We start from the raw sequence: 27,088 nt of genomic DNA, 5'->3' as shown, positions 1-27,088 counted from the left end.
TCCGGAACCAATTACACAGCTTCCGGAACCAATTACAACAGACTTCCGGAACCAATTACACCCATGCTTCGGGTTAAGTACGTTTCAGGTTGAGTACTCCGCGGACCCGTCTGGAATGGATTAATCCACTTTCCATTACTTTCAATGGGAAAGTTTGCTTCAGTTTATGAACGCTTCAGTTTATGAACAGACTTCCGGAACCAATTGTGTTCATAAACCGAGGTACCACTGTACTGGAAAGGCAAGCAGAGAAGGATCACAGCTTAGTGGCAGAGCATCTGCTTTGGATGCAAAAGGTCACAGGCTGAAGCCCCAGCATCTCCAGGTAGGAGTGGGTGTCCTGCCTGAAACTGAAGAGCTGCTGCCTGTGATGTAGGCAAAACTGCTAGATGGATCAATGGTTTGATTTCATATAAGGCAGTTTCTCATGCTCAGTCTAGGTGCTTATGCACCTAGTTTAAACTGAATAGCAGACCACTTTCGTTTGCAGTTGGCATGCAGCTTTAAACACAGGCATTTCCCTTTATTAAATTAAATTGTGATATCTGAGCATTTTATGCATTTTGTATTTCTGTATTTTATCTTTTCTGGTTGTAAATGGCGTTTCTGTCTTTAGGCTTTATTATATTTAAAGCAACATTAAATAAAATTCTCTTGGACAGTGATGCATCCAAAAGTACCCCCAAGCTATGTACCTTCTCCTCAATTGCTACATAGTTGCCATCAAAAGCAGGCAGCCACTCAGCCATCCGGTCTAGGGAACCACCCACTAACAGGGCCTCAGCCTTATCTGGATTGAGCTTCAGTATGTTGGCTCTCGTCCAGTCCATTATCGAGCGAAGGCAACTGTCTACTAGCACATCAACTGCCAAACTTGCAGATGTGAGTAGTGCTTGCGCGCTTTCTTTTCCGAGCAGGCCATACCACTCTCGGTCGCGCCGGGGTGGGAACTGCGCGCGCCGCATCCATTCTCCTGAAAGGGGGCGGCGTGGACCGATTCTCAAAGGGAGGGGCAGCGTCATTTGTGTCAGGCCATCGCAAATGGAGGGCGAGGAGCCGGAGAAGAACGGCGCTGCCGCCTAAGCGTGTACCATCACCGGCCGCGGTGCAGGGGGCGAGGGTGGCGTGAGGTGAGCGGGACGGTACCATTTTTGCAGGGCGCGCGACGGGGACGGGGACGGAAGGTGCCCCGTGCGCTTGCGCGAGGGCGGCGGGCGGGGCCTTTCTCCCGGCGGGCCTTGTGGTTGGCGGGTGGCCGCCTGTCTGTCTTGTGTGGCTGGCTGAGGGGGAATCGCGCGTCGCGTCGACTGCCGGTCAAGTCCGGTTTGGGAGGCTTCGATTACGCGGCGGTGGCGACGACGACGACGACGCGGCAGCGGCGCTCCCTTCTTCCTCTTCCCCTTCAGCGGCTCTGGCCCGCTTCCGCGCGTTGACGCAAGTAGAGGGGCCCTCCCTGCGGTCTGCTCCGCGCCTGGACGTTCAATGCTCTCGGTAGGTAAGAGGACGACGACGAGGAGGCGGTGGCCGGGGCCTTTGCGGGAGGAGTGGGTGAAGGCGCGCGGGGAGAGGGAGAGAATGGGGGGAGGCTGAAGCTCGAAGGGGAGGCCCGCACAGGCGGGGGACGTAGGGAGGGGAACGCCGCTTTGAGATCCTTTACTTCGATTGGGGGGGAAGAGCTCCCGGTATTTGCGGGCTGCCTGGGGAAGTGGGGGGGACGGGGTGGCGGACTGGGGAGTTGCTCAGTGGGGTGGGGGAGAAAGGGTGGGAGGGAGGTCAAGACATTATGGGGGTGAGCGTCGAGGGTCATCAGCGGATCTGCACAGGACCCTTTTCAGGCCCTTCAGTTTTCTTTTGAGGGCGCTGTGAATTTTCCTGAGTGAAGAGTTGGGTGAGAGAGAGGGAGAGCCACCCTTGGGACTTTCGAGTTTGGAGGTTTCCGTGGTGGTGAGTGGATTTAAGGGGAAGAATGGGAGGCAGACTGGCAGGAAAAGGAGATGGTGAGGATGCGGAATTTAAAAGGGCATGGGGATTGGGAAAGGGCCATTTTCATACGCTACTTCCTCTGGTGGTTGTGCGACTTGCAGTGAGTGGGGCCACGCTTGAAATTTGGAGTAGGAGGAAGTGGCGTCTGAAGAAGAGAGCGGCTAAGCCTAACACAGACACTGGGAGCAGGCAGGCTGGGGTGCTAGCAGAGGGGGGATGTCTGGGACTGGGTCTGAGAAGCTGAACTGAAGGAGGAGCCTGGCCTGTTCGAGTGTGGGGAGGGAGATGTCCAACATACTCATATATTTCTTCTTGTCGTTTGTAAGCCTTTTTTTTTGGAGTGGTTGCTTATAATGTGGGATGGAAGATTGATTGTATGGTTAAGGGGAGGCTTGCTAAGGGGATGCAGTGAGGAAAAAATGGGGATACAACAGGAAGGTTTGCAGAAATGGGCTGGGCCAAAGAGAAGGCCTGATTTGGTGGAGGGAAGAATAGTCTTTTCAGACCTCTCTGTTACTCTTATTTATTTATTTTTACATTTAGAACCCACCTTTTCTCCATGAAGCTCAGAGTGGCATGCATGGTTCCCCTTAATTCATCCTCACAACAACCCTGTGAGGTAGGTTAGGCTGAAGTGACTGGCCCAAGAACACCCAGTGAGCTTCGTCACTCAGTTGTGAAGGAGGATGGGTAAAGTTGTTGATCTGTGGAGGAGTGGTAAAGCTGGCTTGGCCTAGCCTAGGGGCAGTACTTAAAAAAAAGATTACTTTTAAAAGAGTGGTCATCATGGAAAGGAAATGTACTGGAACAGTGTAGAGCTTTAGCAACTTGTGAAGGGAGGAAACCTGAAGGAGCAAAAACTTTGGATTTGGAAGAAATAAAAGTCCTCCAAGGAACCTAAGAGGTGACAAATAAACCATTATAGAGTTTTTAATAAATATTATAGCCCAGTAGATGACAAACATTTCTGAATAATAGGTATGCTATCTTTAGAATGATTTGCTTTTTGTCTCTTGTTCTTATGGGATAATTTTTTTTAGTAGCCCAGAAAAACATATAAACTTGGTAAAGGAGGGCCATGATGTTGCGAGGAGACAAAAAAGTGGAAGCTTAAGGAAGGATTCGTAATTTGGAGGGGAAAAAGGGAGGGGCTGCTAGAATCAGTAAATGTTATGATGGGGAAATGCCACAAGGAAAATTGCAGGTTAGGTAGGAGCAGTAAGAGAGTAACAACATAAAACTAAGCTTTAGGATCAGACCTGTGGAAGAATGAAGGAAGTGGGTGTGTACTGAAGAAGGTCTCCCAGGGGGACCTACAGGTCTCTAGAAAGGAAGAGAGATTATGCAAGTGAGCATCAAGGCTGGAGCTGCAAAGATGTACCTATAGCTTGGAGAAATAATTTGGAAGCTAAGTGAAGCTTTATGTAGGAAAGACAGATGTTGAGGAAGGTATTTACAGGAACTGACAGTGTTGAAAGACCAAGGAGAAGAATGAGTGTGTATAGGAAGAGGTGGTGGTGTATTGGAATGGTATAACTTCGCCTGGAGTGCAGAACAAAGCCTGGAGTACACATGCCACAGCATAGTTTAGAGGTTTATCAAGGGAAGGCAGGAGCAGATTTGAAAGAAAGAAACATAGGCAGAGGTTGCTGCGGAAATAAATGGGGAGTGAGGTTGCATTGAGTAGTCAAACCTAGAGTGAAGGTGTACAAGGAAGTGTTAGTTAGGTGATAAAAGACCAAGATGGTGTAAGGAAGTATAGTCTAGTTAAATCATTAAAAGGGGAGTCTCTGTGCTGGAAATAAGTTTGATGGGGTGTGTGTGTATGAGATAAAAGCACAGGACAGCCCTTGACATTTGAAATCTGCTGGCATCCCCTGTGTTTCATTGGCTGTGGTTTCTTACAAACCACTTTTCCCATGTGAAATAACTATGTGTGTGTAATTTTGGGTACCTATGAACAGACTAGCACTTTTCACAAGTTGTAGTATGAACATTCTCTCTGCTTGTTGAATGAACAGGGAAGGTTGTGACTCAGAACTGCAGTAGTAAGGAAAAAAGGCACCTCCCTCTGTGACTCAAAGTGCAGAAATGTTATCTTCACTTAGCCCTTGATGGGAAGAGCTTCTGTGGGGTTGGAAAGTCTACAAAGATGTGGGAGTTGAGGTCTCAAACTAATAGATGATTTTATTTGTGGTAGTGGGGAGGCATCTTTTGAGCATGCAAGTGGTTACTGTAGGTATAGAATGTCTAGATATGACTAAATTGAAACAGTTTTCACTAACACTTTGTGAATAATTTTCAGTTTACTGTCCACATTTTGAACTTTGTCCTTCCATAGAACACTGCACTAGTTAACTGTTGAGGGGCCTTATTAAGGAATAGAGCTGGTGTGATTGTAGTGTTGCTTGTAATTTTTTAAAATAAAAAATAACCCATTCAGGCTCCTGCTTCTTTTAGCATCAGAATCAGAAGAATCTTTATTTGCATCAGCCACTAGCCATAGTAATAAAATAAAATAAAATGTACTGATTCTTTTTGCATCTTTTCTGATATTGTGGTATAGTTTTACTAAAAAAAGTGGTGTCTTTGACACAGACACTTTACTGATAAATGCTTTATAACAGGGTGGACAAAAATGATAGACCAATTTAGGTGAAACAAATCTGATTTTACCAAATTTAGTTTTCAGCTAGAATGTTTTATTTTACATATACTCTGGTCTAAAATTTAATCTGAATTTAAATTGCAAAAATATTTCTTAAAGCTGGATTTTTGATTCACTTATAAGAAGCTGCTTTTCTTTGTAAAAAGAGAATGGTGGGGAAAACATATTCAGTTATCATACAACACTACTGTTCACCTCCTTATATTTTTATTTTGTGAGATGACTGCAATCCTCTATGCTTTCTTGGGAGTAAGAAGCTCCTCTGAAATTGTGGGATTTAACATCAGAACTAAAGTAACATGGGACCAGGCAGCAGCACAAATCTAAAGGGACAGACTATAAGGGACAGGCTGACGTGCGATACCACCCCTTCAGGGGCACTGGAATGATCTGGGGGGGGGGGGCAGTAGTAGCATCTGACAAGGGACAGATTATAATTCAGTTTTAGGACACATGTTTGGCCTGTAGATGTAACAGGTTCAGTCTCTGGCATCTCCAGATAGGCATAGCTGCCAAGTTATCCCTTTTTTAAAGGGATTTTCCCTTATGCTGAATAGGCTTCCTCGCGAGAAAAGGGAAAACTTGGCAGCTATGCAGGTAGGGCTGGGAAAGACTTGCCTGAAACTCTGGAGAGCTACTGCCAGCCAGAATGCAGTACTGTATAGAGCTAGATGAAAGGTCTTTCTTCCTATAAGACAGCTTCCTATGTTTCTAAAGTGAAGAGAATTTTTTTAAAAACAAGTTTTTTAAGAAAAAAACCTTATGCTTTCTAAATCCACATAATCGTTCTGTAGAAGTATATAGTGTGTCCACATTTAGATAATTTTATGGGACTACCGATAGTGATAACCAGAAGTGCAAATTGTGTGTGTGTGTTTTTTTCTTCTTTACAGTATCTCTAACTACCAGATGTTGTAAGCTAATAGAGTGGATATTGATTGTGCTATGGTATCTGGCTGGCCATTTCTGATAATCAGAATGTGGAGGATAAATGGACTTAGTCTATTAGTGGATGCAGTCTTGTCTAACATAGTACTATGTTAAATAACACCATTCTATAAAAATGTTATCCCCTAAAATCATATTTTGGGTTTGATCTCCCTGCTATAAGTTCCTTATAGTAAACTTGCTTTCTAAAAATAAATTGCACTAACTTAATTTTCTGTGTGACCTAGAGGACATCAAATAATTAGTCATTTGGGTAAACAAAACAGCTGTTGACATAGGTTATAGAAGCTTGTTCCTAGAAGCTGCTAGAAGCTGACATCTGGCTTTGGATGTTGACTATAGAAAGATTGGCTATTTATATAAACAACACTTTCCATACACCTACATATTCTGCCCTCCAATTGGAAATGTAACTGGGAACACATTCACATAATTGGAAGCTTAAAATTGGGAATCCATCAGCTATCTTCTAATGATTTTAAATTTAATTTACTTTTGAGAATTATTTGTGTTCTCCCATTTTTAAATTCTGGAAAGTACTGCACGTTTCAGAATCAGTTTATGAAATAAAAATGCAGCAAGTGCTTCCCAATTGTCCCAACTCTCTCTTCCTCTGTCTGTCAGAGTGTTTTGTCAATTAACCTAAAAAGTGTAACTAAATTATTTTCTATGTCATCACTTAGGTATAAATACTGGAGTTCTCCAAAAGGCATGTTGTTTACATAGTACTTCGAATCAGAGAGCAAGAATCATGTGGCACTTCATAAATGCTAACAAAATTTGGATCTCAGGCCACTTCAGAATTGGCCTTTTTAGGAAATCTGAGAAAAATAGTGCTTGTCAGCATGATACCTGTGGACACACATAGGTGACACAGATGCTTTTCCTGGTGCCTGAAAAGACCATTGAAATGTGAAAGAAGCATTTTACTGTAGCCAGTTGATTAAGCTGAGCTGTGTGCATAGTGCCCATTACAGTTTCTAAGGTTTGTAAATGTACCCATGATTCCAAAAGGGGTGAACTCTGATGTAGAAAGAGCATGTCTACAGTATAAATAATGTTTCTTTGTCACTCTAGATTACTCATGTTAAAAGTATTTAAGGGGTAGACTGAAGTGGACAGTAACCTGGCCAGTTCCAGTCACTGAGACTGTTAGAAATATTGTGGAGTTTTCACAAAATACGGCTTGTAAAGGTGAATGAGGAGTTTGTGATACAGTCAAACCTCGGTTGCCGAATGTAATACGTTCTGGAAGCCTGTTCGGCTTCCAAAATGTTCATCAACCGAGGTGCGGCTTCTGATTGATTACAGGAGCTTCCTGCACTCAAGCGGAGATGTTCGGCTTCCGAAAACCAGAGCATTTACTTCTGGGGTTTTGGCCTTCGGGAGCCAAAAGTTCCAAAACGGGGGCATTCGGGAGCCGATGTTTGACTAATGGGAAGGAAGTGAGCACAGTGACTGAGGAATAGGAAATTTAAGGTGAGATGGTGAGTTTCCAGTAGAAAATGTTCTTGTGCACACGCTCCTCTGCTCCATCTACTGTGGATATCCACTTACTGGTACTGTAGTTCCATTGATGAACTTGGTAGCAGTTGGGAATGAAATGTTTGTCTAAGAGCTCATCTAGGATAATGGGCTTACATGCCCTTGTTACTAAGCTTTCAGTAGCCTGCCAGTTTTTGTTTCACTCACCTGTTTTTTATTTATAAAAGTAACTGACATTCCTTCTAGGCAGGTGAAGCATGGAAGAGTGTTGCTCTTTGGTTGCCTGGTCAGCTTCACTTCCTCTGTAGTCAGTATGGGAACCAATCATGGTGGTAAAACAGAAAGACTGCTCAGCTTTGCCAGTCAAATCTATTGAAGGAAAGCACCATTGTTGACCAAGTGAATGGCTAAAGACAAGGCTGTGCTTAATGTGTATGTGTTTTGTATACAGTCATATCTATCTATCTCTGGGCCTGGAAACTTGGAAAAATTCAGGGCACTTGGTTATCAAAACCTCTAGAAATTTGATAGCACTGCCTGGAAACTTCAGGCAGTTCTAGCCACAGCTGGAAAACATTTATTAGTACAGTATCTGGTTATTTGTGACAACATTGCTTTCCATTTTCAGCACTTCAATTATATTTTTTTGTAATTGCTTTCAGGCTGTTAATCCTTAAACCCTCTGTGCAGCACTAGGATTAGGTATTTGCATCTTGGATTGACCAGATTAAAGCTTGCAGTTCTATGAAAAAAATATAAATATATTTTGTGTAGAACAATTTTAATCACTGGCACCAAAATGAGCATATGTATGTTTTAGGCTGCTTTGGTTCCGAGGTTGTAAAAGGGAATGAATAAGAATGGTACTTTTTCTGGGGGTACTCAATGGTACGCACTGCTGACACCTTTTCCCCTAGAATAAAAGCTCTGTTTAAAAGAGTGACACTTACTGTAGCAACTTCATGGTGAGTACCAGCACCCTTTTTTCTAGAAGAAAAGCACTGAACAATAATGTTAAAGATGACCAAGCAACTAACAGTAGCTTTTGTTAAGGTTTCTTTGTTAATATTTGGGTAGCAGATTTCTATAGAGTGCACTGTTAGAAAAGTAGAAAGGGATGTTGTTCAGGATCACATCAACCACAAAATTATATTGAAAATAATAGGCAGTGTTAGTTGAGTTTCTCAAGGGCATAGGCCTGCAGCTTTGCAACCCATGTCCACACAAAGGGCATGAAGTTGTTGGGCCTCTGGAGAGAAGAACAGAGAAAAGATAATTTGATCCCAAATGTGAGTAAACTGCATTATAAAAGGCATATAAAAGAACTTCGGAGGAGGAAGTGCATGGTTGCATGAATGGACAAAGAGCAGGCACCTCTGTCCATGTTAGCCAGAACTATGAAACTGTTGAAAAGCTGGCTGCTGTTCAGAATCTTGGCAGACTCTGGAGAGTATTTATTATTGGCTTGCTGAGATGTGACAGTATTTGATCATGGTAAAATTATATCTTAACAACATTCCAAAACCTGTTCTCTTATTTCTGTGCTATTACAAGTTTAGTTTTAAGAAACAAGGAACTTCTGGAGATTTGTCCCTCAAATAATTTTTGCTACCTTGAGAAAGCAATTTTTACACTACTCTTCATGGCAGTTCATTCTAAGCATATGAAAAATAATCAAGTGTGGAATGCAGCTAGAAGTTAAATGAGTTCAGATAAGCAATTCTTACAAGAGGTTGCTTGCCTATACTGGAGGGTAATCTCTGATGACTGTCTGACAAATTAGCAGGTTTTGCTTTGTACTATGTTGTTGTGTTATGCTATGTTGAAAGGTGATCCAAATAACCTTTTCCAAAGTATGTCTCTTGCAGTCCTGGAAAGGTACAGCTGGTGTAGTCCGTCTTATGGCCCCAGTCCTGAAGGCAACAAGCTGAAATGCAAGCTGCAAGGGGGTCTTCAAAGGCAGGGAGTATTTTTGGACCAGTTCTGTTTGCAGTAGGAATCTGAACTAAAAGTTGGGTAAATCAGAAATGTAGGCATCTAGTACAGATGAATTCTTACTTTTAAAAGTTTATGGGTCAGCTAGATGCCATTGCAGGGATCCTGGTTAATCTCTCCTGGACAGCTATAAGCCCAGTGCCAGGCTGTTGGCAGGTTGCTTTATCTCAGACTGTGCTATCTGTGATTCATGAGATGAGACTAATGGCCTGCCAGGCCAAGTTTATGTAAAGTTTCAGTCAGTGTGTAAAAATTATTCAGGTCCCCTCCCAAGCTTCTCTGGGTTCCCTAAATCACAGTTTACAAAACTTCCTTGTGTTCACCCCCACTCTGCTTGTTAGTGTTACAGAACTCTAGCTGTTCTGAAACTGTGTCCGATATCTTCTTTTGGGCCTATATTATCACTTGCCATTTATGTATCGCTTCACTACATGCTGTTCTTTAATTGCTACTTCTCAGGCAGCAAAAGGCTCTCATGTGCACATAAATGTATTGTGTACAAACCAGTTTACAAAGGGTAAAGCCCTGTTTTAGGCTTCATTTGTTCTAGGGCACAATAGGGATGAAACCTGGAATCTGCTTTGCGTTCCTAGACTGAATACTGGACTCTGCAGAAGGTGCCTTTGTACATGTTGAGAACACATTTTCCTGACTCTCAACTACAGGTTATTTGTTCTCTTCCCACACTTGGAGAGCACATGGCATGACTGTTACACAGGCCAGAGATCTAGCACCATTTTCTCCTTAAAAATTAAACACCCCACCCCATATAATGTGCAACCTTGTCCTTTCCCACAAAATTCACTTCTGGTTCTGTTCAATCATCCTTTTAAAGCTTCTTTCTAAACTTATTCTCTCCCACCTTACAATCAAACAAACTTCTTATTCTCTCCCCTTGTCCCAGAATTCAATAGTAGAATTCAATTTGTAACTTGCCTTGGGTCTGGAGTCTTTGGAATAATAAAGCAAAATAAATCTCTTTATCCTTGGGAGACTGTGGTAGGATTGCCAGTTCCCTTCAGTTTCATCAGTAGGACAATAAGTTAAAGCATTAGTTAATTTATTGTGGTCAGTTTTAATTGGTGGACAAATTAAGATGTTGAGTTAATTTTGAGACTTTTCTGATATATTCCTGAAGTAAGGTATAGGCATGTATATAATAGCTGGATGTTAAGTAGTTGTTACCTTACACTTGAGTATCAAGATGTATTGATTTTTAATAAGTGGGTAGAATTAATAATTTGACTTGACAAGCATATGTGGATTATTTTATGTCACTTTAAGATGTTCTGTGGTTTGGACAGGAAAGAGAATTAACTTGAGATGCTCTTAAGTAGCTGCAAATATTTTTTTTCTGGATGAATACCTTTGTAAGACCTCTTGCTCTTAAAGTTGGCTTGATAATCCAGGGTGGTAGTCAATGAACACTTTGTCAGCAGGAACTATGTTGCTCTTAAAACCTTCATTGCCAGGGAGTTGATACCCACATACAGATTTTCAGTTGTGCAATCACTTCCTTAATAGCTAGACCTTAGGAGTAAATTCCCATTTACCGGTATTTGGAAGAGCTATTCCTGGAGTACAGAAATAAGGAAGCAGGTCTGGTAACTTTCCCTTGATGTAAGCGACTTACCAGTATCCTCTTCATTCGGTTTTGTATGACTTCACACAAAACTACTGGTTTTTTAATTGTTAAAAGGGAAAGAAAAATGGATCTCTTCAGAGATTACACAAAACACCCAAATTTCTTTGGTACCTGTTTATTCTAGCTGGAAGAGAAGAGGGGCCAAGCTCCCAACAGCTTTTGTTCTTCTGCTTAATGGGCACACCAGACTGTTTTTTGTTTCCATATTCTGTAGCTGCAGGGCTAGTGATGGTTTTGAAGTAGTGATAATGCCAAGATTCAAGTGTAGCATTCTGTAGGAGAAGATTTCCCAGCTGAATCCATTTAATATTCCAGAGCTCCACTCACACGTTTGGGTTTCAAAAAAAGGAGAGAAAAAAGGCTAGACCTCAGTTAGGTGATTGAGCACACCTCTGTCTTTGCCCCTGACAACTTAACTAAAATGTTGTCTTGTTTTGGAGCATCACTTAATGGAGGCAATTAAGAACCTGCAAAGGAGTGACTAAGGACATACCAGTGGCCCACTGTTATCTGAGTTAATTTTTTAAATTGTATTTTATTAAAATTCTATGGACAGTGAATAAAGGCACACACGACAACTGGGAGAATCTTTTCTGTGATTTGTCCTACTGCTTTTGAGTACATAATGTAGAATCCTTCTACTTGGTAACATGTTGCCTGGTCACCACTGGTGACTGGAAACTGCCCCCTCCCCTGGAGACCAGTTGTTAACTCAGAGCCCCAGATTTGCAAACAAACTTTTGGACATGCTTCTTTCTGTATTGATTGGATTTTGGTCAGTTCTTAGACCTAGTACATCTGGACCAGAAGCCACCTTTGTTTTGCAAAGCTCTGCTGTTTTTATCATCTTAACATTGATCAAGATCCAGTAAATGAAGACAGAACCTCAGTCAGTAGATTTGTCTGTATTGTGTGACTATAGTCTTTGTTTTTGGAAGGAGATTCTACCTCTTTCTGTGTACATTTTCCTTTCCTTAAGGCTGTCAGACGGTAAGGCTTCTGCCATGTGAAATCTATTTGAGGGCTAGCTCATAGTTACTCAATGGCCTGGTTTGAGCTGTTATTTAAGGTTTCATAAACCATGGTTGATGGAACAAAGGTCAGGGCTGAGCACTCCTACCTTCTCATGCTGGCTTTGGTGCAAAGATGCTAGCTTGTATTGAGCCAGAGTACTCTGTTGTGTTTGAAATGGGCAGCTGTGGCTTAATATATGTTAACAAATCAGGAAACCTGGCTTATTTTTCTAGCTTGTTAATCAGATACTAAACCAGAGTCCCCTAGTTACAATGTAATAAGAAGCCTTTGAATAAATGCCACACACTCAGCCTCATAAACCATGAATGGCCATCTGTCAGGCCAAGGAGTAAAAAGACAATTGATTACTTCTTAGAAACACCTTTCCTTCACAAGTTTGTGGACTGAGCTCTGCCAGTGAAAACACATTCTGTCCTCAATTCTAGCAAACACAAGCTTAGTTTGAAAGTGGAAGGGAAGAATTGAGAATTGAATGTTCATTAGACAAAACTGTGAAGAGTAAATTGGTGACAATTTGAGCCAAAAAAGGTTTTGGTCAGATAGGATTTGTGAAAGGGAGCCAGTAATGAAGCTACTGCGTTTGTGGCACTGACCTTTTTGTCAGTGCGTTTGTGGCACTGACAACAACCTGTAATTCTGGAACATTTGATTTTTTTCAAATTTCAGTTTCTAAAGTTTGAGATTCCTTACTCACCCCCCCCCAAAAAAATAGTGGTTTTTTGATTTGTATGTGTTAGTAGACAGTTTACTAAAATACAGTAACCTTTGTGAATTCCTCTAAAAGCCTGGTTTGAACAATACATTTTTTCATGTTAAATCTGTGCCTCTAGATAGTCCACACTCAATTTCTTAAAATGTTTCTACCTTTGTGTTCTTTTCCTTACCTAGCTTGTTAGAGTTCTGTAGTAGTTGGACCATGATACCTGATAAAGTCTCATGTAAAAATAAAGAAGTATTACAACTAACAAAATTTAAGTTTTCCTGATGGTTGTTGACACAGTTTGCTGAACATCTTGCTTAGCATTCCACAGGTGAATTTTTTGCTGTCATATGTTGGAAAGGCACAGCTGAGGAAACTGAAGAGTAGATGCATAGTCTAGGCTTGGTTGCTACCCATGAGAAATCTCATCCCCATGGAGACTACAGAAGAGAACCACAGCAAACGTGTTTATATGCAGGCTTCAGTGTCTTCTGTGAACAGCAGCAGTTATGCTAATTCCTTCCCTCTTTCATCAAGTTTACATAATTGAATCCCCAGTGCTAAATTGACAAATAGATGCTTTGCATTCCATACTCTTTAAATTAGAAAGTTTTCCTTCTATAGTGCAGGCTATATGTCTCTGTACAACTTCAGGACCTGGTATCATTGAGACTTCGTAGGGTGATTGTGTTTTGTTGTCTGTGATTTGTTCCCTGACTTATAAGATTGATATGCTTTTGCACTAATGATTTACTGGTTTTATGCTACATTTTTGTTTTAATTATGTGTATTGTTTTAGGTTGTACACTACTTAAGATATTTTTAAACTACTAAGCAGCTTCTAAATATTGTGGACTCCGAGTGTGGGACTCTGCCTCACTCCCTGCCTTGGAAGTAGGCTTTGAGACAGAAAGATGCATATGCAGCCTCCATCATACAGCATGGGTTTCTTGTATTGGAGCTGCTTGTTGGAAATCTTCCTTTCATCATTGAAAACCAGTCATTCTTTAAGGTTAGAAGGGAAAGACCCACACAGTTCTGTTTCTGCAACAGGTGAACATGAGATTAGGCTGCTTTCAGCCTTTCTGAAATTTATATTTGGAATTCCCATGTTGTGAGAACTAACATAATTTTCACATGTAATAAGTTTTGTAATTTGATGTGGATGCTGGGTAGCCCTTTCCAGGACAAAACTCATCTGTATTAACCATGCAGAATAGTGTGGAGGAGGATACTGTTTGAATGTTTAACTGGAATATGTTACCAGGCTACATAAAATCCTTTCCTTGGTGCATTGTCTTAGCTGATATACGTCATAACCTTGGTAAGGATCAACACTGAAGTGAGCAGGTTAGAATTTCCTGGTATTTGTTTTATACTGTGCGTCACGGAACAATTTGCCTTGTGAAAATGTGAACTGGACTGCTCTTGGCTTTCAAGTTCCTTTTGGCACAACTTGTGTGCATGTGGTTGAGGCAAATAGAGCACTTAATGAAACTTTCAGCTCACATGTTTGAGTTGAAACCGAATTTTCCACAAGCAGTTTATGAAAGGTAAAAGATTTTTTATGGATAGCATTTGTTTCTTGATATGTATTGAGGGTCATATGTGCCATACTTAATGACTAGTTCAAACTAAGTTGTGATAATTGCTTGAATCTGTATGCAGGGGAAATAGTGCTGTGTGTGATTCAGAAGCCCTAGGATTGCAATCACAGACAAGGCATAAGGATCAGGTAGTAATATGAGCACTGGTTAATCTGAATGAGCATGCAGATCAAAGGAATGTTATTTTACAGCATTAATATATATTGTTCACTCTATGTCTAAAGCAATTTCAGATACTTGTTTGCCGTTTGAAATCAATGCTTTAGGTGTTTTGATGCTTCCGTACATATAATCTGTGCACAGCTGTCTCTAAGCATGAATATTTCCCCCTCTCTTAGGTTTTCCATTCGAATCCACGTCACACATTTATGGCGATTCTGAGCGTCAGGGCAGATTTCTGCCGGGCCCAGCACAGCACCCTGGCTGACAAGTAAGCTGGGGGCCAGGGTCCTACGTGCCATAACGAAACTTTGCCTTGAAGACTCCAGACACCAAGACATAAGCCTCAAATATATGGGGATATTTTCTGCACATTGGACACCTTTTCCTCTTGGTGACGCTAGAGAAGCAAAGCTTGGCCAAACACAAGTGGAAAGAAGATCTGCCCTTAAATTTTCTTTGTGCCTCACCAGTGCCTAAATGTAATAAAGGCTGCCTATTTTGTGCATGTAGTAGGGCAGAGTCTTGAGGAAAACCGCCTGTAGTAATTGAGGCTGAAGTTGAAGTGCAGCACGTTAAAGCAAACCTGCTTTTCTTGAAGTGAAGAATCATCTTAAAGAACTTAACAAGGAAAGCTCTGATCTATCCCCAGACACTTTAGTGATTTTTTTTAATGTTTTCTGCTGTGAAACGTTGCAAGGTTTGATTTTTTGGGGGGTGGCCCCATCACTCCTGCCACTATGAACCGTCCCGCTCCAGTGGAGATTACTTATGAGAGTATGCGCTTCCTAATTACCCACAACCCAACCAATGCAACCCTCAACAAATTCACAGAGGTAAGGAAGCTATCTGTATTGTGTGTTTGAACAGGTGTGCACGAAAGATGCACGCAATGTAGTAATCTACTTAGATGAGTGGGGGTGGGAAGGTTATCAACGACTCTTCCTTGGAAAGATCAGTAATGGTAGACAACTGTATCCTGCAGTTATTGAGACCAGATTCCAACAGATGATAGCTAAATGGTAGCTTGCCCAATATTGCCAAACTCCCCTGGCAATACACAGACATAGAAATTGCTCTGTGAGTTCTAAAGTAAGTTATTGATTAATGTGGGGCTAGAGTAGGGCCTAGTAGAGAAATTCTCTAGAACACTCATCCAAAACCTGCATTCCCAGGATTTCTGGAATGTAAAGCTGCAGTGACTCATATCTTGCATGGCCTACTTCTTTCTGGAATCCCCATGCAGTAGGTCTGCTTGCTAGTGTTTCTCCCCTTTCACATCTCTTCCTGTAGGGTTCCCCCCAAGAAAAGGCACTCTTGCAAGCAGACGACCTTGCTTTGAGCCCACAACAGTATGTGAATTGAAACAAGTTAACACATGAAGTATGAAATATGAAAGCAGGGAAGGCCAGAATATAAATACAGTGTTCACACCTAGTCCAGGGATAGTCCGACCATTGATATGGCATGTCTGTAACTTTGTTACCTCTGTTGCAAATTAAATAATGCAGGAGAAAGGAACAGGCTTTGTGCAGCTCCCAAGGCTTTTAAGAGCTCTGTTGTTCCAGCTGTTTTAAGAAAAGACACTCGTTGACTTCTCAGTCTGTCACACCCATTGCTTCACTGTGGATCCTTCCATTGGCAGGTCATCCTTTCTGCTTATCCTCCTTTACACCCTGCTGTTTCTGGATAGTTGAAGTATGTGCAGCAGTAATTCAAGGAAGAGATAGTTTTCCTTGGAAGGCTGCCCCAGGCTGGCATCTATCACCAGTTATTCATAACGCTTTGCATGCCTCTGGAAGCAAAGGTATTTTTTCACTTGGTCTGAAAAGTTGTTTTGACTTTGTTCTAAAAGGAGCTGAAGAAGTATGGAGTGACAACCTTGGTGCGTGTCTGTGATGCTACCTATGATAAAGCACCAGTTGAAAAAGAAGCAATTCAAGTTCTGGTGAGTATAAAGTTCTGAGAGGGAATTATGATTCAGCAGAAAATGGTGGTTTTTTTTGAACTGCCTCCACAGGTCTTGCTTCTTAGTGAGATGGCACTGTCTGCAGCTGTGGAACTGTGCAGCACTTGGGCATGATTTCTGGGTCACTGAGCAATCTACAGTCCTGCCATATCAGGTGCATTCAAGTATTTGGCTAATCAGTTTGGAGGATTGAGTTCCAATGTCTCTGTGTTTCTCTAGAGATAGACGTTTGTGTGTGTTAACTAGATAAACCTTGCCAGTGGGGATACCCATCCGCCTTCAACTTTAAAGCCAGGAACAAGTTTGTGTGTACATGAGAAAGTGAGTGCCACAGCACTATATTTTCTTGGCTGGAAAATGATTTTGTCCTGGGAGAAGGAGAGTGTGTGTGTGTAAATTGCAGTAAATCTGGGCCGGGGTAGCTACAGAGGCAGCAAAGTAAGCCTTCTTTGCTGCCTTCACTGTCACTAGGTAGGCTTGATAATGAGCCCTCACCAGTATTTGATTGCATTTGACCAGAGTTTTCTTCCACTTGCATTCGAGCTGCCTCCCAGCTTGTTTCCTTGACTTAAGCTATGGAGTGTAACAGGGAGCCAAGTGGGCTCCACAAAGCAGGAGAGGGCATTCAGGAGCAATTGTGTCAATGGCCCGCATCATTTGGATGTTCCAGATGTTGGCAAGGGGTTTGATTGGAGCACCAGTCATATCAGCCAGAAACTCTCCCGAGCTGTCTGGAAACCCACTGGCTCCATCAGTCCGCTGCCTCTGCAGAGGGGGAAAGGTGCTAAAAGCCTAAATCTCAGCAGTAAGTAATCTGACCTTGACAAAGGACTGATGCAAGTATCTCCCATTTTCAGATTACCCTCTTCCTATCCAATTGAGAAAAAAAGTCCAGAGTGTTACCAGTCACATGCATTGGTCCGGTGACATGTTGAGACAGTCCCATGGTTGTCATGGCAGCCATGAAATCCTGAGCCACCCCAGAGCCAGGCAACTCAGCATTAGATATTGAAGTCTTCCCCAACCCCTGAACCAGCAGTCTGGGAGTCCTCAACACCCTGATACCAGCTCTGTTGGCTCAGACAGGGAAACTGCTAGGGCAGCAAGGTGGGCAGAATCCCAGATCTGTCCCAGTTGCCCAATGACAGGAACACACACTCTAGACCTCCCTCCAACTCGAGAGAGAGATGGAGTCTCTGTAGGCTATAGTAACCCCCCTTCTCTGACCCTCAAGTCTGCCCTATTGTTTCACTGAGGATCCAGGTGGGTGCAGCTTGGTGAGACCAGCTCCTTCCTGCTCACCCACCCAGGTATTAGTGATACAAACCAGATTGGCCACCTCATCCATAATCAGATCATGGGTCAGGGAGATCTTATTCAGAGCTGACCTGGCATTCAACAATAGCAGCTGCAGACCTGAGGGCTGGCTGATAGGACAGCCACAATTCCCCAGTATGGATTGGGGGCTGGCAGATGGCACCGTCATTAATTGCCTGTGTTATGTGCTCCTTACCCAGTCTGTCCCACGCCCACACCATACCTCCCTTTGCCCAGAAACACTGTGATTGGGGTTATCCCTGATCTCCCAAGCTCCTCTCTTCCCCGGCACATCTTATGTACCTTAATTTAAAAAACATTAACAAACCCAAATTTAAAAACAAATGTTTAAAAGTGGTTAAAACATTTTAAAATTCTTTAAGCAATTAGGACAATAATAACAGCAACAGAATCCATCAACAACCACCCCCTAAACAATACCCCAACCCAATATTCTGTTCATCTACCTCAGATTTTGTAACTGGAGTCAGTCAGGGCCCCACCCTCCCAGGCCAGGTGGCAAAGGCCTGCAAGGGAGCAGGTCCTCCAGAAGTCACAGCCAAGATAATCTCTCGTGTCAAGCAGTGCCTGGAAAATAATCTCTGCTGCAGCATGAAAAGGTAGTGATGAGAGAGATCTATGTTGCCTGATACTCAGATTACTCTGTCCTAGAGGTCAACAACATCATCTTGTAGGCCAGCCTTCCTCTTACCCTTGTTTTCTCTCTGGGTTTTCCTGTTAATGGCAGTAAACTCAAAATAGCAAATCCTACAGTAAAAAGCATGTGCTCCCTACCTAGTGTGACAGAAGGATTGCCACTTATGGTGTCCTTGATCTGAGCAATTGCAACAAATAGCTTGCTATGTATACCTCATTCCCCACCCTTGCCTCCACTGCCTGCAGCAGTAGTTCAGTCCATTCTGAGCGGACTGTCTGAACCAGTTCCACAGGATAAGGAACTGTGCCCAGATCTTTCCAATGCCTTGACTTACCTCTGGGCTCTTAATTTGCCAGTAAAACCTGAAAAAACTGTTAGAAGAAAATAGAAATAAAAAATCAAGCTGTCCACCAAGATGTTCTAGTCTCCCAATAATTGTGTCACAACCATCCTGTGAGATAGGTTTGGCTGAGGGATAGCTACACTACCTCAAAGGATGGTTGTAAAGATAAAATATTTGTCCAGACTTTACTCGTAGAGATGTTTAGGAGATGGGACACACAAAGCAATTGCTTATTCTACCCTAACACATGGTAATAGGTCATCAGAATTAGACATAAGCTGATTGAACTGGTAGTGTTCAATACATTTAATGCAGGAAAAGGCAAGGGAGGTGGGGTGGATAATGTTAGCATTGTTCCATGGCAGTTGCTGACACTTCACAGGTTCTTGTGTCTGATTTTAAAAATAGCTTGTCTAAACAGCAGACATGGCTTAGGAAAGACAAGGTTGAATTATTTTCTGAAAATGTTTCTGCATTATAATGCCTGCAGAAAAACAGGTGTACTTTTGAAAAACAGTAGACTTTCCTGAGGCTGCTGTGAGATCAGGATTGGCCGAAAATGCATGTCTGCTGTCATTAGATGCTGAGCGATAACAAGCTGAGAGCAGAGTATAAGCTGAATGATTTGGTTGAACAAGCTGAAGTTCGATCTAGTAGGAGACTCATTGTGTGGCCTTTGGCAAATCCTTCTGGCTCACCATCAGTTCCCTCATATGTAAAATTAGGATAAATGGGGCCAGCTTCACAGGCTTGTTGTGAAGGCAAATAAACATGAAGCAAATGTAGCACAATATAAATATTACTGCTAGTAGCAATGAATGGCAGCATCTATGCTTCTAAATCTAGACTCTCTTAGGGCTTGTTAATCTAAAGGGTTGATCTTTTGAGCTGTGGAATTTCCTCAGCGCCACTTGGCTTGTTAAAAGAAGCACTCAGTGCTTTCCTGGATCAGGCCATGCTTAATCAAATTTAACTGAATGTCTGCTAGGGGGAACTTTTCATTTCAGTGATTCCATCACTGAACGTCAGTTCTTGTACTTGCTTTCATCTGCCCATTGGAAGTCCCCCTGGTGCTGGCATCTGGCCTGATAAGCTGCTGCAGTGGCAGCCTTGTTTAGCTGTTAACCTGTGAAAAACCCCAGGCTTTGCAGTCTGAGCATTGGTAGTCTTATTGTGGTGCTTGAGGTCTATTCTGGGAACTGTGATCAGTGGCTGACAGTTTCATGCTGATAACAGTGGTGTTCTGTTGAGCAGGCATCTCAGCAGAAGAGATACAATGAAGGATTTTTCCTTTCAGCTCTCAATGGATCTTTCCTCAGGGTGCTCAAAGGAAGACAAGTTTTATCTTTCTGCCCTATTTGGGGTCATATCTTTTGTCTATGGCCTTGGCTCCTCCAAGCCTGCCACCTCTTAAGTTTCCTGTTTTCTAAGAGGATTCTACCCATTCTATCTCTGCCCCTCCTGCTCAGAACACCTTTGTAGGGTGTTCTTCTTCCCCTTCCCCCCAAATCCTGAAAAGACACCTTTGCATTAAACATTTGGCTTAACCTGTTTGGTCCTCATCTCCAGCTTGAAACAGAACCTAAGCACCTGCTCATATTGATTACTCCTCTTCCTTTTTAAAAAAAAAATGTTTTGGTTTCTATTTTCTAATAAACCAAAAGCAATAATGGCAACTATAAAAAAGTAAAAGAAGAAATCAAAGCAAGAAAAGTGGTATATGAAGAGAGGGGAAGGAGCAGTAATAATATATAATAATTATAATAGCATTATAATTCCAGGCAATTGTCCTTCATAAACATAATACCCAATAATGTTTTTTCATAGGAATCCATGAGAAGAGGGGGGCTCCCAGTCATGTTCCTTAACTTACACTGCACTTAAACAGATAACATATTAAATATTTTGTTATGGCTAAAACAATAAACTAATTATTAGAACTTGAAATGCTATTTTAGAGACATGTTCAGTTATGTTCCTGCAGTTCATGTAGTAATAAAATCAGAAGATGTAGTTGCTACAAAATCAGGTTAGTGGTTTAACCTTCCAGCTAATTAGCTGAGTTTACTTGCTTACACTGAACTGACAGAGTTTGCTTGAAAGATTAATTGGTATACTGATACATTTTAGTCAAGGTGGATTAGTCTGCAGAAAAATTCATGAAACTTCTCCCTTCACAGCATTGCAAAAAATAGCCCGCACTTTGTATTTCCTTTGCAAAAGCTTTGGTTAAGGCCCTGGTCATTGCTTACCTAGATTATTCCCTGCTCTCCATATTCCTCTGTTCACTGGTCCCCTCACATCTGTCCAGCAGTTTGGTGGAAAAATCATTTACCTCTTGTCTTGTCAATTCTGATTACCGGTATGTTGCTTTCCCCAAAATCCTTATGCGACTGTCTGCTCTAAGATTCATCACAAGCTCCTCATGGCTCCCCCTTCCCCCAATTCTTTGCTCTTTTATGCTGATATATCTTCCTGCTGGTTACTTTTGCTCTCCAACTCCCTCACCCTGAGCCATGTGAACATTGTCTCCTGTCCCTCAAAAGATACCAGCCTTTTCTCCTTACTGCCCTGTACTGTTTGGAACTACAGTACCTCCCAGAGGTGTGCTACCTTGTGATCATCAAATCAGTCCTAAAAGCTCACATTTTCCTTGAAGCTTTTGGCACAGCCCTTTAATTCCAACATTGTACTGTAACCCAGCCTAAACATGTGCAACTGAAACAACTGCATATTGCCTCCCTGTTTATCCCTGCCTCCCCTTCCATGTGTTTGATTTTCCTGTGTTGAATTTAAGATTATAAGCTTCTTGAGGCAGGAATCTTTCCTCATGTATTTTGTAAAGTGCTGTACACAGTAAAGGTGCTATAAATAATAATTTTTAAAGTATAATATATGAACCAAATTAGCATCAAAACAGTGTATTGATGTCACAATAAAATTCAGACCATAAAAGCTTACAACTGATATCCCTCCCAGATATTATAGTCAGTATTCAAGGTGTTGCTGTCACACACATGAAAGAGAGAGTATGTTTTTTCTCTCTTGTTATTGCCAAAGTGGTATAATTTGTTTTGTTTATTGTAAAGCAGATTTATATCACTCTTCGTTTAAAAATTCAGACACAACACATGGAAAGTCAATTAAAATCTGATAAATACAGGTTGCAGGTACAACAATTTAGCGGAAGCAGTGACCAGAGTGGGAGGGGAAAAAAGGAAGGTGCAATGTTTCAGGCAGACTAAGTTGCATCTGCCTGAGAAATGGGATGGTTACGGGTCTTCCAAAAAGAAGTGGGGTGGCATTCCACCATGCTTTGAGTACTGAGAGGAAGTAACATGTTCTGTCTCCTTCTTCCAAAGGACTGGCCATTTGATGATGGAGCGCCACCTCCAAGTGAAATCGTGGATGACTGGCTTAACCTTTTGAAAACAAAATTTCGCGAGGAACCTGGCTGCTGCGTTGCTGTACACTGTGTTGCAGGACTTGGAAGGTAAACTTCCTGTTCTCTGATTAGAGAGGTTGATTTCAGGATTTCCTGTTTCTTGCATCTGAACCTGTGATTTGAGGTCTGTAGCACAACAAACCCAGCAGTATATTGAAACACATTTGGTTGTCTGCTAGGATGCTGACTCATTGGTTTCAAACACTGCTGTCCTCCTCCCCAGCAGTTTTTTCAAGACTCGTAAATCAACAGGGATAGTTCTCATCTAACACCAACCCCATGCTGCATTGTAAAGCACTGCAATTAAATTTAAGTTTTTTACACCATGAAGAAGAATAGGTCCTTGGGTTTTAAAGAGGAGACCTTTTAAATTACTTAGTTTGGCTTAGGCACTCTTGAAGCAAGCTGCCCACAACTAGGACAGCTGCAAAGTAGTAAATGGGTAGATAGTTCCTTCCCTTGCATGCATGCTTATGCACTAGGTAAGAATTGTAATTTGCTGATGCGTGCAGTGGCTCTTGATGATTTGACCTCTCCAGTGACCAGTCATTTTTAAGTTGCTCATGATAGCTGCTGGCACTCCCGTTTTAATTGCAATTACATTCCTCAACATGATCAATATTGTGAAACAATGCACTTGCTAAAATTGGAGTGCCAGGAACTGCTGCCCTGAGCTACTTTGTGCCACTTGCCAGCAGGACTGTTAACATTTGGTCAATGGATCAGTTTATCAAAACATTTTGACCTTAAATATTCCCTTGATTAATTGGAAAATATTTAAAATAAATATTTTAAAATATTTTTAAAAACTGCAGGTGGCAGGTACTTTTCTTTAAGATGCATCGCCCATCTAGTCTCAATTATAGTTGATAAACTTTTTGACTGAAATGTGCAGTGTTGCTGTCCTATATTGGGCACCCATAAAGCTATTGATTTCACACGGCATGCAGCATTAAACAAAGCAGGCCAATATTGTAGCAGAGAGAGAGAGAGAGAGAGAGAGAGAGAGAGAGAGAGAAGCAGTCTTGGGCCCATGGCTGCACTAATTGGATCTATTTTTGAGAGGGTTACTGGACCTAGTTTAAATTTGTATTGATTTCTCTTCTCCTTCCAGAGCCCCAGTTCTGGTTGCCCTAGCACTCATTGAATGTGGAATGAAGTATGAGGACGCTGTGCAGTTTATAAGACAGTAAGTGTTGCCCCTCTTCTCACTTTCTATAGCATTCTTTGCATTGAGCAATCTTCTGTCACAAGGTTGGTTAGCAGCTGCTGCTTCCTCATAGCATTGCTGAGCTTGTGACATACAAAAATGTTTGAGGCCTAGGCACAGTCCCTCCTTCTGGGTGGTGATTAGACAGAATTAGCTAGGCTTGTGACTTGGGCCACTTGGATATAACATTCACTTTAAGAACAAGCAAGCTACAGAACTCCCCCCCCCTTTTTTTTCTTTATTGGGAAGCTGGCCAAATGTTTTGGAATACAGAATAAATGTAGCCTGTCTTGGCTGGCACTGCTGATCTTAGGCATTGCTTTGCTACAACCCAGCTAGTAGAAGTCAATCATTCCAAAGGAATCCAGAATGGAGGGGCTAGCAGGTAATGGAGCTCCCCTCCTGCTTTTAAAATAAGAGGCAGATAGCTCTTAGGCACACCATGCGTTTCTTTCTTTATTTTAATGAGACACTTCGCTCCACATGTTTTGTAGCCTGACGAATTCACCTCATAGGAGAGATAGGCATGTCAATACAGCCCTACCTTTCCTCCAGCAAGATCAGAGCAGCGCACATGATCTCCCCACCCCATTTTATCCTGTGTGAGGCAGGCTGGGCTGAAAGGTCATATTGGGAGTAATGCTAAAGCTAAAGCTTCAGCTTGTGTATTTAAACTGCAGTTTCCTGTTTTGTCCAGTTAAGGCAAAACCACAATTAATTAACAAACTACATAGATTTATCATGTCTGACACTGGTGAATGGCCCAAAGTCACATAATGATAAGTCATAAACTTAGTAGGATTTTGAACCTGAATAATATATTATTTTTCCTCACAGATTAGAATTTAGCCGTCACTATTTAGGCTGGGTTCTTGGGTTACCTTGATAGTGTAGGAGCCATATTTTCCCAACACCACCGGGTAACATGGTAAGCCTGGGGCAATATGAGTTCCTTAAGGCTCAGTATAGGGTCTGGGGGGATCTCATCAGAATGAAAAATGCACCTGTGTATGGCAAGCAAGTTTGTGGGCCTCCATGCCAGTGTTTAACGCATTTTCCAAAGACTGACACTAGCATGGGGAGGAGCTGCAGAGTGAGCTTTTCCTTTGTGGTTTGAGGCTAACATTGCAGAGAAGAAAGAGTGACAGTAATGTAATAACTCTGTCTTAATTAACTAAAGCTTTTGTTTATCAGCCTATTAAACTGATCAAAGCTTGCAGTCCTAATGATAATTTATAGATCCAGTTTCATCTGCACATGCACCTCATGTTTTCTTTCTTTTGGGTTCTGCCAAGCTTGAAATGAAGCAGAGGTACCATATAGGAAGTTAGGTGTGAGCTGTGTAGGCCTGGAGGTCTGTGCAGGTCTGTTAAGAATGTCAGACAAACCTGCTGGATGATGCCAGGATCCTATTCTCACAGTGGCTCAACAGTTGCCTGTAGGAAACCAGCAAGCAGGATTCAAGCACCAGAGCAACTGGTATTCAGAAGCATTGCTGCCTCCAACTGGAGAAATGCATTTAGTATTTGTGGTTGAGATCTAATGTATTGGATGTGCTTTTGTTTCAGGAAGAGGAGGGGAGCTTTCAATTCTAAACAACTGCTCTACCTTGAGAAATACCGACCGAAGATGCGATTACGCTTCAGAGATGCCAACGGCCACTGCATTATGCAGTAAGGGGGAGGCCCTCCATGAAGTCTTGACGCTATCATGGCTGTCTTTTTGGACTCGTGGAACCTGGAAATGTAATTCTGGAGTTGAACGACATACTTAACCGTAGTGGAGTGGGTGCTCCTCTGCCTTTGTCCCAATGATGATGATTGTGATAAAAAATAAAATTAAAAGTAAACATTTCAGTGAAGGATTGTCTTCTCATGTTGCAGTCTGAACATCTGCCCACAGATGAGCATTCTTTGAACCTTCTGTATTTTTAACTTTTTGGAGATAAATTAATAAAATCAATTCTATGTCTCAAGGAAAACCAGAGTATCAGACTGTGCAGAAACCATTGGAGCAGGACAGCGCTCCTCACTTAGGTCCTAGCCCAAATTTATTTTTTATTTTTGTACTACCGGTAGTTATTCCTCTTACTGGTGAAAGATGGCAGACAGAATTTAAGGAGCGCCTGTATAACTAGTATGTGGTTGGCAGCCTTAATGCCAAGTGGGTGTTCCAAGAAATGCTGTACATTGAGTTTGCAGCTGACAGGCATTTGGGGAGAGTTGCTTTTGGTAAACCTATCACAATGGGTGAAAGTCCTCTTCTTAACTGAACATCTTCAGTTATCATTCAGTTAACATGTAAACAGTCATTTGAAATGAGGGATGGCCTACTTTGTAACCCTTGGGACTCTGTAACTGAGGATCTGATCCCTCTAAAAGAGGGATGTTCGGATGTCCAAATCACACACATTAAGGCAGGTATTTCAGATGGGATCCTCTGTGCTGAAATGTTGCCCACCATTTGGCCGCAAATAGATTTCTCTAAATAATTTGGAAGTTAGCTTCCTGCCATTTGGGCAGAAAAACTGTCACAGCGTAGGAAGAGAATAGGCATGTGTGTTTGATTAAGGTTAAAACAACTCCTGTTATAAAGTCTGGATGGGAAGGCTGTGTGCTGCTTATCTGAATGATCCTTGCCTCTTTGAAAGGAATAAACTTGAATGAAGTCTAGTTCTAATAGGGCTTTGGTGCCCATTGGCATCTCTTGATCTTGAGTTCTCAATGCCTGTATTTTTCCAGACTGGGCTCATGTATAGTTTACTGTAACCACTGATTGCCTTGTTTCTGACTTCTCATCAGGTTCTTAAGGGAGCCTTGCTGGTTGCACACAACCAATGCCTCATAGGCATATGCTGTATTCGGAGCGTAATAAATACGGAGAATGTGTCCTGAATTTTGGTCAGAAGGGCAGAAGAGCATTGCTTGTGCTTAGCCAGTTTTAGGTGACCTCTCTAGGAAATTGCTTTGGCTAGGCTGGATCCACAGTTGCAGTGCCAACAGAACCCATGTCCCTTTCTTCTGTTTTAAAATTTCTTTGGCTACTTAAAATTTTGAATTAGCTTGCAATTTAGTCTCTTGCACAGTGTCAAAGGCTTTGGTAAGTCACTCTCATCAGCTCTTTCAGTGGGCCTTACAGACCTTCTAAACAGGGCACTATTTCTGCATTGCATCTGATCATTTAACATTAAACATTTTGCAGAAAGTGGATCACAGTCTTTAAAGCTCCATACAGACTTAAATCAATCTAATAGTGATGGTACTATGCCAACCAGTCTAATTTGTGGGTGGCTTAATAGACTTAAGTCTGAAACTGTTGGCCACAAATGCCATCTTTCCTCTGAAATATGGCATATATTTGGGGTGGGTGTTGGAATTATATTTAAAACATGCAAGTGATCATAGTACAATGGACTGTGCGTTAAAAAAAGAGTGCTTTTCTGGAACGATGATTATAGGTTGGGAAATGTGGAAAATAACAGGTGGTTGAATTTTCCTCTTCATTTTCTGTCCCATTTTGCCCTTGTGCACATAAATGCACAAATTGTCCTTGTAACTAGTCTCACTTCTACAACACGTGTAAGAGTTTTGTTGCTTTTTTTTTAAAAAAGCTACAACTTAAGATGTTGTAGCCAAATATAAAACAGCCCCAGACTTGTAGAACAAGTGGATTACTTTTGTTTTTCCTATGTATAGTTTTGTTTCTCCCCCTTTTAATTTCACATCGATGTATTACAGTATATTAGCTTGTATTGCAACCTTAACAGAACTGAGAAGATGGGGCGGTTAAGCGCACAGGGATGCACGTTCTGTCATAGAGTAGAAATGCTAGAGCTTCATTGTGAGTCGGGCTCAACAGGCACAAACATTTCTGGTTCAGCACTTGGAACACAGTGCAATAAAGTTCTTACTGTACAAAGTC

At 41.9% G+C, this 27,088-nt stretch overlaps 1 protein-coding gene across 3 annotated transcripts; it reads left to right on the top strand.

Moving 5' to 3' along the window:
- Positions 1 to 863: 863 nt before the first annotated feature.
- PTP4A2 (protein tyrosine phosphatase 4A2) lies at positions 864 to 27,088 on the top strand. 3 transcript variants are annotated; one of them, XM_035118462.2, is made up of 6 exons: positions 864 to 882; positions 14,405 to 15,061; positions 16,081 to 16,173; positions 21,875 to 22,005; positions 23,072 to 23,146; positions 24,736 to 27,088. In XM_035118462.2, the coding sequence occupies exons 2-6, from the start codon at positions 14,966 to 14,968 to the stop codon at positions 24,842 to 24,844; spliced, it is 504 nt and encodes a 167-aa protein (XP_034974353.1). In that variant the 5' UTR covers positions 864 to 882; positions 14,405 to 14,965; the 3' UTR covers positions 24,845 to 27,088. The 3 variants fall into 3 exon arrangements, with proteins under 3 accessions (XP_034974353.1, XP_034974350.1, XP_034974352.1); XM_035118459.2 differs by lacking the exon at positions 864 to 882 and adding an exon at positions 1,263 to 1,491; XM_035118461.2 differs by lacking the exon at positions 864 to 882 and adding an exon at positions 1,263 to 1,495.

This window comes from Zootoca vivipara, chromosome 6, assembly GCF_963506605.1.
Source record: "Zootoca vivipara chromosome 6, rZooViv1.1, whole genome shotgun sequence".
NCBI classification, from domain to species: domain Eukaryota; kingdom Metazoa; phylum Chordata; class Lepidosauria; order Squamata; family Lacertidae; genus Zootoca; species Zootoca vivipara.
This window is presented reverse-complemented; position numbering and strand designations above follow the sequence as displayed.